The sequence below is a fragment of the Epinephelus moara genome, chromosome 5 (genome assembly GCF_006386435.1).
Source record: "Epinephelus moara isolate mb chromosome 5, YSFRI_EMoa_1.0, whole genome shotgun sequence".
NCBI lineage: Eukaryota > Metazoa > Chordata > Actinopteri > Perciformes > Serranidae > Epinephelus > Epinephelus moara.
In genome coordinates, this window is record NC_065510.1 from 14,593,233 (window position 1) to 14,604,395 (window position 11,163).

The window sequence follows — 11,163 nt, forward strand, 5'->3', positions numbered from 1 at the left end:
CCTCGTGTTTGACAGTTGGCGGGGTAATTTCAGTCTCCTGCTGCCCTCGTCTGTACGGGAGACCAAACACAACTGACCATTTCACGGCCGTTGAACCATTTACAACGATAAAGTTACATGTTTTCATCAAGACAAAGGATCAGTCTGCTGTGTTTTACTTGTTAATTGTCGCGTTACTACGACAAACCGCCACCATCGCCCCAAGAAATACTAAACGGTCCGGTTTCTTTGTGTCCATGAAACTACATGTCCCAGACACCATTGCGGCACAGGAACGCGCAAGACTGTAAAATACTAGTACAACTTATTTTGAAAAAAATTATATTTTAATGTTTAGAAATTAAAATTCATTCATTAACCGAATATATTACATATTACCGAACAACCGTATATATATTTATAAATATATTTAGTTAAAATTGTGTCACGTGACCACTGTTTCGCTTCCTCTTTTCCTCTCAGGACACTCCACTGTGGTTAGCTAGCTAACTCTCCTCGTCGCTTCACTAAAAGAGGGACCGTTAATTCGCGTTTGCCCTCATGATGAAATGCAGGCAGCTGCGATGGATCCAGCGGATGAACCTCCGTCCATGTTGTGGGGACGGGACCCGATCTTCTCTGCCTTCGCCAGGCTGTATGTCAGAGACATCCTGCAGATGACAGAGTCCACACAGGTGCCAGGTAATAACACCTGTACAACACACAGACACAAACAAAAACACAATAAAAGTTGTTTAATTTACTCACTGTATCCTTGATCTCTCTATTTGAATCGGCTTCATTTACTTTTTTACATCAATCGCATCATTATGTGACTTATCACTACTTTGACAGGGCAGGGTGTCTGCAGATCCTTAAAAAGTCTTAAAATATCTTACATTATAATAAATATAATGCCTTGGAAGTCATTAAACAGTCTTAAATGTGAACGTGTGACAATTAATTGTCACAAACATGCGATCTTTTTTAATTTCTCCATCTTTCAATTTCTTTTTCTCAAAATGAGTCAAGCTCTCCCACGTGAAAGTCCACATTTTTGATGTTGCAAATCTTTAATCCTAACACTTTAACCTTACTTAACCTAACTCACTCTAACAAGCATATTCCTACATTAAACCCACCTATGCACGGGATCACATATATAGGCCTATTTCTTACCTTTCACTCACCTGCAGTGCGTGAAGTCATCAGTTTGTTCAAGAATCTGACTTAAATTTGTTTGAAAATTATCTTGAAAAGGTCTTAAAAAGCTAAAGGTTTAAGTGTTTGACATCTGTAAACAGCCTGTTAAAAAGTCATAAAATGTCTTTAATCCAACTTTAAAAATATCTCACCTCAAAAGTCATAAAATTGTCTTAAATTTGAATTTTCGAGGTCTTAATTGCCTCAAACAGTGTATCTAATTTCATTTGTCTATCTTTAATTTATTTTTGTAAAAATAAGTCAGGCTCTTTTGAGTTACAGGCTGTATTTCACGTTACAAATCTTTAAACTTACTACTGAACATACTTTACACTTGCACGCACCTGCTCCTCAAATGTAGATGAACCTAACTCACTCTAATAACCATATTCCTACATAAAACCTACCTCTGCGTGGGACCACTTATATACTACTTAACTTTATACCTACCTGCGGTGCTTGAATAAGAAAAGGATGTTTTTCCCGACAAAAAATCAGTCTTAACTTTGTGGGAAAAACTTGAAAGGATCTTAAAAAAATATTCAATTTCATTGTCTGATACCTGTAGACACCCTGTTTGATGGATTAGGTTTAACTTAGCATTTGAAGATCTTTATATGGTTAATAAGTGACTCCGTTTTTTTGACTCAGTGACTGGTAATATAATAATAACTTATGTTTTGAGATAGCTAGGCGACGATAATATCAGCATGTCATTGGTATCATCCGAGATGCTGTTTCTTTTTTTTTGCACAATGAATGAATATTACATACATTGAAAAGTATTGTATTTTGTGTCTCCATCTGCTGGTGGGCCATCAGGATGAGAGTTTACATGCAAAATATGATGTTAATGTCACTACAGAAGAGACTTGATCACTAAAATAACGTAGGGTAAAAAGTGGATATATCGATATCGGTATAGGTCAAATTAGTTGTTGCATATCAGCATATAAGATATCGGCCAAAAATTCAATATCATGCATCCCTAGAGATTATTATTTTGTTCTGTATCCCATGTCTCTCAGGTATTTACTTCTACAACTCACATCCAATCTATAAAGTGGATGTACTTGGCACGGTGGTTTACAAGAGAGAAAGAGACGACTTCTTCTGTTATGGAGGTAATTTTGCTGCGTGTTGATATTTCAGTAATAAAATCATGAGCAAATACAGTACAATATGTATTGTATCACAGAACTCTGTCAAATATCTGTCCTCCTGTTCACAGTGGATGATGGCACTGGCGTAATAAACTGCCTATGCTGGAAAAATGACCTGTTGAAAGAGGAGGGGGATCCTTCTACATGTGAGTTTGCATTTGAATGAATCTCCGTGTTAGCATGGTTGAAAGTTTTGCTCTGTATTAGTCACCTGAGGAAGCACTTTGCGAATCACTACACCCTGACTCCCAAAAGAAAATGATTAATAAACTGATACCAGCAACTTCTGTCTCTGTGTTGACCATTCTGACCAAGTAACTTACATGAGCCTTGTGTCATCCTCCTAGCTGAAATTGTCATGTAAATAACAGACCAGATCACCGGATGTATTTGTATTACTGTATAGGTTTTGTCTATAAGGAACCCTTTCAAGTTTCCTTCTAAACAACCACAATTACATTCAATAGCAGCCTGGTAGTTGACTTGCCTATGAATCCTCTGTAGCCCACTTAAACTGGGCAAACCTTCACTTTCTAGCTGCTGATTTTACTGTACAGGCCTCGGATTGCTTTGCACCTTTGCGGACAAACCCTCCTGTAATTGTGGGATGGAATGATGGAGGAGGTGGGACATTCAGTTGTTCGTCTGGTCTCCAGTGAAGCTGCTAGAATAATGTATTTCCACAAATCATTGTGTGTTATTCTATATCAATTTGTCATCATCAGCAGAGGGAAGACACGGTGATGGGGCTCAGGGAGGCTTCAACCCAGTTGCTGAACTGAAGAAGCTGAGAGAGGCCCAGCAGAGCCGCTGCCGTCTAGAGATCGGGGAGCTGCTCCGAGTCAGAGGACCGGTGAAGACGTCGAGACAACAGAGAGAAATCATGGCCTCTACCTACTGTATGTGTTTAGCAAATGTCAAAACTCTTCGTTCACTGGAATAAAACAACAAATGTTTATTAGAAGCTACACGTCCTCAAACATGCATCAGCTCACACAGTCCCTCTCCACGCACTCTAGCCTAGCAAGGACATTCTTTATCGTAGCACTGCAGTCCTGTTTTATAGTGGCCTACTTGTGTCTCTTTCTCTCACACACATACACAATCACACACACTGCAGTCTTTATTTTAGAGTACACATGTCATCTATATCCTCTGCCCATTCATCATGTGTGTATCTGTGTCCATGTGTGTTCCCAGATAAAGTGAACGACCCAGTGATGGCGGTCCAGATAGCGTGGATGATGGAGGTTCCTCAGCTCTACCGACAGTGCTATGACAAACCATTCCAGCTGCAACCTACTGCAACGGGGTACAAACATCCATCCCTTGAATTACGATCAGAGTAGATAACCACACTACAGTCAGGATTCATCCAGTTCCACCAGTTAGGAGAAAATTAGTAGTTGGTTTAACAAGATAAACAATTGGTGACACTAATGCTCCAGTTGAGTGCCATTAAATAATTGCAGGGGGGGGACATGAATATAACATAATTAAAAGAGCAACAGTCAAAGTTCACATGGTGGAAAACATGATAGAAATAAGGCATTTATGTTTGTTTCATCTATTATTTGTGAGGAAGGTCACAGTCACCATCTCACTCCACGCATATCTGATATCTTCATCTGCTGCAATTTTTATTCTCCATAGTCGAATATTCAGTGAACTTTGAATGCACATGCTTCATGTAGTTCATGATTTATTTGCTGTTTCCATTGCCCTTTGTCACATTTTGTTTTTATCAGTACATCATCTTTTCCGTCTCAGCCAAGCATAAACATTTTTTTTTTCCCTACACCAAGTGTGATTTGAAAGAGGTTACGTGAGAAGAGATACGTAAACACAGACGTCATGGCACGACTACTATCAATGAAAAAAGGTGCAAAGAGGCTGAGCAGGCTCTCAACTGTGACTCGTTCAAAGAAATCCCTCCTGAAGTCCAGAGATGCCCTAATGAAGACAATCAATGATACAGCCCGATGTTGAACAAAAAATGTTTTCTTAGTGGCATGGAGAGGTCCCTGCAGCATTGCCAGATAGGAAATGTTAAACTATGACACCAGACACTTAAAATCATTGTATTTTGTGGCAATGATGCGGGGAAGGGGGTATGAGTTCCATCCATCAGTCCATCAGTCCGAAGTTTGTAATAGCCCCCTATTACAAAATTAAATGACTAGATAGCATGACTGGAAGCCTGATTATATTCTGCATAAAGATTTAAAGCCAATTAAATAAACCATGCTACCTGGTGCATTCAAAACAACTCAACTTGAACAAAGCATACCTCAATGAGAAAGCTCAAGGTCAGACACCTGTGCCCACGAGACATGTTTATCATAGCCTACACCAAGTGTGATTTGAAAGAGGTTACTTGAGAAGAAATAGGTAAACACAGACGTAGGACACATATTTTGCTATCTTGATCATGTTGGGAAATGAACTAGAAAGAGACAGTGCAAAATAAAACCAACAACTAATTGTAGGCAACATGAAAACGGTCAAATTATCATACATCATGGCACTTTTTGGCGTTATCGATTGCACTATGTATGTAGCGACTACTATCAATGAAAAAAGCTGCAAAGAGGCTGAGCAGGCTCTCAACTGTGACTCGTTCAAAGAAATCCTTATGGAAGTCCAGAGATGTGTTTTAAGATGGTTTATTAAACAAACAACTGAGATAACTAAAGCAAAACGAGATGAAACGAAATATTACGTGATGTGATTACGGTCAACAGAAAATATCGGAGTCAAAAACTCAGCCTCTTTGTCTAAGAGCTGCCACGCCAGTGAATGAACAGGTAAAATAATGTGAAACCACACCCCTGTGCCAATTACAACTACTGGAAGTGAAAGTGACCAAAAGGACGTGTGCAGCCTACACAAATAATAAACGACAAATACCCACAAAACTGGTAATGAGAGTGTCGTGGCAATTTAGCCGATCTGCTCGGGAGTCAGCAAACAAGACTGAATAGCTTCATGCAAGAGAGCTTATTCTCTATAGAGAAGGCGCAACCTCAGGCTCAGAGCTCAGTGAATACAGGGCATCTGTATACCTACACTCAGACGACAAGATGATGAGAAATCAATCATAGCTTTCTTGGGCTTTCCTGATTTAATCACGTTCTCTTGATTACATCAGAGGAGCATACCTGTTGCAGTCTGGTATATAACATGTTAGGTCATCGGCTGTATCTGTCAGGCAGTCAATGGGCTGTCTTTGAAGGCGAGAGTATAGTGAATGTAAATCTCTTGATGACGTCAAGTAACGACAGATGTTTACAGAAGGGGAATGCAAAGGTCACACACTTACAAACACATTGGAAGAATGAAACAATACAAGCATGTGCATGAAGACGACAACATTTGTTATCAGAAGACTTACAAATGCAACATTTTTCTGCAATTGGGGGAAAACGGTGGAAAGTTGAGTGCTGTTAGCAGCCGCTACCACAGCTACCATGGTGGCAGAACAGATCTGTCCTTTGCTACTGACTGCTTTGAGCAAAACAAAACAAAATTCTTGTCCTTTCCAGCAAAAAAAATCAGCTATCATGACTACAATTTTTTGGTTGAATCAGTTGTTGATTTATGCCACTGTTGCAAAGACAACCAGTTTGCTTTCTGTTTTCCTCAGAGCCCAGCATCTTCCAACAACACGGGACACACTGCATTTTGTTTTAAACAGTTAGTTCTGTTATTCCACCAGCAGCCATTTGCCTTGTTGGGGATAGTGACTGCAAATACTCTTTGGTAACAGGGGATAGCTACAGGGGAAAACAAAAGCGCTATCCTCTTCCTATTTTGGTCGCACAATGGTTGACACACTTCCTTTGTGCCATAAATCGAGCCTTCATTTTCCAGGGAGATTGTACTCATTTGCAGACAGAATTGCAAAAGTGAAGCTTACAGGGGACCAATCTAAACACCCTGGTGTCTTACTCTATAACCATTCTTTTGTGCAATCAACATTTACTTCATAATGATAAGTTAAAGCAAAAAAATGTCTATTTCTTTAAAGCTATTTCCACTTAACATTGCTGTAAAGTATCATAGACCAAAAGACAACAACAAATAAACAATAAAACAATTGTAAAATGATAGAAACAAGCTATCACAGTTGAACCTGACTCGGTGATGATCAATTCTAAACATACAAGCATTAGTATAAACTGTATTAAAGCCAGATTCTTTCTCTGTTGTTCAGTGAGTCAGCCATCAGTTCCCTCTCCAAGGCAACGAATATCATCAAGGAGTTCTTTAAGCAGAAGTCGGTGGCCAGGTTCAGACCCTATGATGTTCAGGACCTCCTGCAGCCTCTGATCTCCAGCCAGCCTCAAACAGCTGCAGCCGACCAGGTACACGCCGGAATAATAATAATGATATGGGAACTGTTTCTTTTTGAAGAAGTGTGGTAGTGGGATGAAACGAATTGAAACGTCTGGCTGTATTTGATGTGTCCTTCTTAAGTGGGAATGACGAATGGTATAAAGAAGAGCAGCCATGATTTGATTCTTAGCGTAGCGGCTTATTTGTATTCTTTCATTTGACATTTTGGATTTCCTTATTCCCACAGAACTAGAAAAGATGTCATTACGCTGAGAAATGCTTATTCATATATTGACTGTAAGGTGTTTCGATATGTTTATAACTTCATTTCAGTGGTCTTGCATTATCATGTTTCTCTGTTGCTGTCAAGGAGCCCGTGGCGGGTCCATCTGCATGCCAGCAGCTTCGCCAGCTTCTGAAGGAGGCCCTGCAAATTTTACAAGATGAGGGTGTCGTGTACCGCAAGGTCAAATCCCAGGATGAAGTCTATCATGTAAGAAAAAGCAGACAAGGCTTAAATCAATTCCTCCCACTTCAGTAGCGAGGATTCATTATGGACCTGTGTCTGTTTGATGCTGTCGTCCCTCACCAGGTGACTGCGCACGATAAAGATCTGCTCATAGCCGTGAAAGACATTATCAGGGAGGACTCGAAGAGAGAGAAGTGTAAGTGCACTTAACTTTTTGGCTCTCAATTAAGTATCAAACTGATTAATGTTGACCTACTGTAGTTTTAATTTGACTCCGTGACAATCTCCCTTGTGGAAGACGTCAAGAATTAAAGCTTTTTTCACCTGCTTGTCAAATATTAGATTAGTACAGCAGTCACACCTACTGACTGTCACTCGCTAATCAGCCCTTCATTTAGGGGAGCGGACGCCTTTTTGTGTTACTGCTTGTTGTTTGTAAAGAGAAATCCAGTAGAAATGCCAAATAAGAAGAGCTAAACTATATGAGTTCCTCTTTTTACATGATACTCCAAAGTCTCCATATAACCGTGGTCTCAACGGTCACATACATGCCTGTGTGCTGACAGTTGCTTCTTCCTGTGTGCCTGTAGATGCGGAGAAGGGTTGCCACATCCTGCACATCCTGTCTGCAGTCAGGCAGCGCTACAGCCTCAACGTGAGCAAAGTGGCACTGGAGCTGGTCCTCAAATCACTGGAGTGCAACAGTGACATAGTCAGCACCAGCGACAATCACTACACTGTGTTTTAACCGGAGCACAGTGGGGTCAGAAGCCCGGTGTTAGTGTATATACTATGTGTAATGCAGCTTATTGCTCCAAAATGTGAGCGTTGGATATTTTGAAGTAAATCATGCCAATTGTATCCCTTTTTTCATCATGACTATAGTCAAGTGTGGCACTTAACAAGAATAGTTTGTGTTCTAAGGTTAAATTTTAAGTTTATTATAAATGTATGCCTTAACTAAAATGAAGTCATGCCAAAGAAAATGGACATCAGGGAAGCTTTGAGGACCACTGTGCACTCCACTGTTGTATATATGTTTGAAGTATGTTTAAATAAATAAGAAATAAATGGCAAACCATGCAACAAAGATCTTGTATGGCTGGATTAGTTATGGTTTAGTTATTGATTTAGTTATGGCTGGAGGCTAAGGAGCTCAGACATCTGGAGGGAGCTCGGAGTAGAGCTGCTGCTCCTTCACGTTGAAAGGGGTCAGCTGAGGTGATTCAGGCATCTGATCAGGATGCCTCCTGTTAGAGGTGATCCCGGCATGTCCCACTGGTAGGAGGCCCCAGGGCAGCTCCAGAGCACACTGGAGGGATTACATACCTCATCTGGCCTGAGTGTGCCTTTGGGTCCCCCAGGAGGAGCTGGAAAGCGTTGCTGGGGAGAGGGACGTCTGGGGTGCTTTACTTGGCCTGCTGCACCCGTAACCCAGCCCCGGATAGGCAGATGAAAATGGATGGATGGAAGTCCACAAGCAGCAGTACACAAACATATCCCTCCTGTCCCCTTGTCCACCCCTAAACAATGTCCACTTTATCTTGATCAAACTGATCCACCCCCCACTCGACTGGCTAGACCAGAAAAAGACAAATGTGGGGGAAAAAAATAGGTAAATAATATCATCATTGCCATCTCTGTTGCCAATATTAAATCAGCTGTTACAAGCACATTGTCATATCCTGGTGTGGTTATAATGACACAAATACGATGTATCATGCCAAGTATGCCACATCATTCATCTCCATTATTTGTTTAGTATAGGTCAAGCTTCAAGAGTTGGATCCTATATTTTCTAAAATGTAACCTGTGATGTAATCCCCTGACTCATACATGCCCAACTCTTTCAAACCCCATGCTCGGGTTCATAATGCAGGCTTTCAGCTGAAAATGTGTAGTCTCCCACAGTGATGGGCAGACTGACTCTTTTCACAGTATTGATTCCCTCAAGTTGATACATGTAAACGCATTGAACCTTTCCAGTTATACCTTCTGTAAAATATGGTGTCAGGTGCTCCATGATACTCTGTTGTAGTACATGCACGCTCTACAGCCAGTGCTACCCACCCCACAAAACTTCTTTTCACTTTATTACCAGTAAAATAAAATATTCATTTTAATGAACCGTTTCAGCATCCCACTTGTATGTAGGTAGTCTATGTGAGCTCAATACGGTGTTACAGAAATGTCACTGACTAATGATCTGTCTTCTTTGAGGGATAAGTAGTAGAAATCCCAGTTACCTCCAGAGCTTGTGCTGCATTCAAGTGGTATCGGAATAATCGGAAAAATTTGTGTCCGATCATATTTGATGGCTGACTTGATTGCAATGTCCATGTTGTTTCGGCATTACAGCTTTAAGCTCATGAATACACACTGAAGTTGAAAGAACAACCATCTAAGGAGCACATGAATGCACCATTGCCCTTGACTGGCAGAAGTCTCACATTGAGTCTGATTCAATAGAGTGCCCCAGGAATGAGTCCTAAAACCCATAAATGAGTTAGCATTTTACCACTCATGGTTCCCTTGTCTCAAAGTCAATGGGATTTTTGGATAGATGCCTAAAATAAGGTCAGTGGTTAACACAAGCTTAAGAGACTTTCATGCTTTGTTCTACGATGTAAAATACGTCAGTGAATCCCCCACTTGTGAACTTTAAAGCTTCCAATAGTCTTAAAAAAGCCAGTTGCTAACAAGTAGCAAAATGAGACTGCCACGCCGCGCTGGGCCGAACACGGCTATACAGTCTTATTAAGGTGGTGACATGAGGTCATGCGACAATAGTGTAGTTGACTTATAGGCTAATGTTAGCTTTTTACTTCTGGTTATTGTATTTAGGCCGCGATAATCATAAAAGTGGTTTTCATTTGTGAAAATTATCTTGCTGAACAAAACATGCAAGAATCATAAACGTATGTTTGCCACGGAGCTTATTTTCCGCAATAATCCAAAATCCAATGGGAAAAATCATCCCATCAGCCTTTGATAAGGGAACCAGTGCGATGCTAACTTCCATGTCGGCTACAGAAATCATCAACCCTGGGGCACTCGATTGTTTCTCGTTCACTCACCCCAGCAGACAGTATGAGCACTACCCTACTGTAACAGTGAGTGGGAAAAGCTGAGGATACGTGAACTGTGGGGTGTTCGACAGGCTAACCAGAAACATACAGACACTATAAAGAGTCGAACAAAAAATTAGTTTGTTAATTTTCACCCTTCGCTAGTATCCAAACCCAAGTCAAGAGAATTTTCCAGGCCCCTAGGAAAGCAGCTCAGCCGTGCAGCATATTTTTCCCAGTGGTCACTTGCGGTATTGCAGCGAAAAATACGCTGCTACCGAAAAAGCATTTTCCTCATAGGCCACCATTGTGAAACTGTTGACAGGACTCGAACTACAAACAACGTCAATATTGGATCTTTTTATTCTGAATTTTTGAGCCAAGGAGATTTTATATTTGTAAAAGTTTCCTCGAGCCGAGAAAAGCGAATTAAAAATCCATTACATCATCATGATGTTAAGTCTATGAGGTCTATCTATGAGGTGAGCGGGAACTCACGAGCAGGGCCAGCAGGAGAAACACTACTGGGCATATTCACTGGGCTGCATACCGTGGAAGTAAACCCAGAAGCAAGAAAACTTATGGTGTATGCGCCAGGCAAGCAGCTCCACTGGAATGAAAGCTGCCATCTTGGCATCTGGTATCTAGTTATTATTAAAATCTATGGGATTTTCTCAGACTTTAGAGAGCTCCCTGCGGAGCTACAGAGTAATATAATGCTGTTTTTACATGCGACGCTCATCATAATGACTAAATTAAACCTTGTGCAAAATCTGTGCAGCGTCCCTTTAATTCCAAATGTTTTATTTCCCTGAAAGCCTTTTCCATTATACGTTACATTAATCCATTGAATTAATAACCACAAATGAATTCCCTAACAATAAACTCTGGGTTCTTTGGGGCCCCTGAGGATGTGGGGCCCTGGGGCAGTTGCCCACTTTGT

The 11,163-nt window shown here is 40.8% G+C and overlaps 1 protein-coding gene across 1 annotated transcript; it reads left to right on the plus strand.

Annotated features, from left to right (window-relative positions):
• Positions 1-32: 32 nt before the first annotated feature.
• Positions 33-8,228, plus strand: stn1 (STN1 subunit of CST complex). The gene is made up of 10 exons (XM_050043844.1): positions 33-286; positions 463-681; positions 2,211-2,306; positions 2,414-2,491; positions 3,071-3,244; positions 3,546-3,657; positions 6,562-6,712; positions 7,054-7,176; positions 7,276-7,348; positions 7,743-8,228. Exons 2-10 carry the CDS (start codon positions 549-551, stop codon positions 7,898-7,900), a joined length of 1,098 nt encoding a protein of 365 aa, XP_049899801.1. The 5' UTR covers positions 33-286; positions 463-548; the 3' UTR covers positions 7,901-8,228.
• The last annotated feature ends 2,935 nt before the right edge of the window (positions 8,229-11,163 follow it).

What these genes read in the sequence shown, in the direction of transcription:
- stn1 (XM_050043844.1), top strand. Translation starts at nt 549, where the DNA reads ATGCAGGCAGCTGCGATGGATCCAGCGGATGAACCTCCGTCCATGTTG. An exon ending in CGACTTCTTCTGTTATGGAG is followed by an intron (nt 2,307 to 2,413) that starts GTAATTTTGCTG and finishes TCCTGTTCACAG; the next exon opens with TGGATGATGGCACTGGCGTA. An exon ending in CCCAGGATGAAGTCTATCAT is followed by an intron (nt 7,177 to 7,275) that starts GTAAGAAAAAGC and finishes GTCCCTCACCAG; the next exon opens with GTGACTGCGCACGATAAAGA.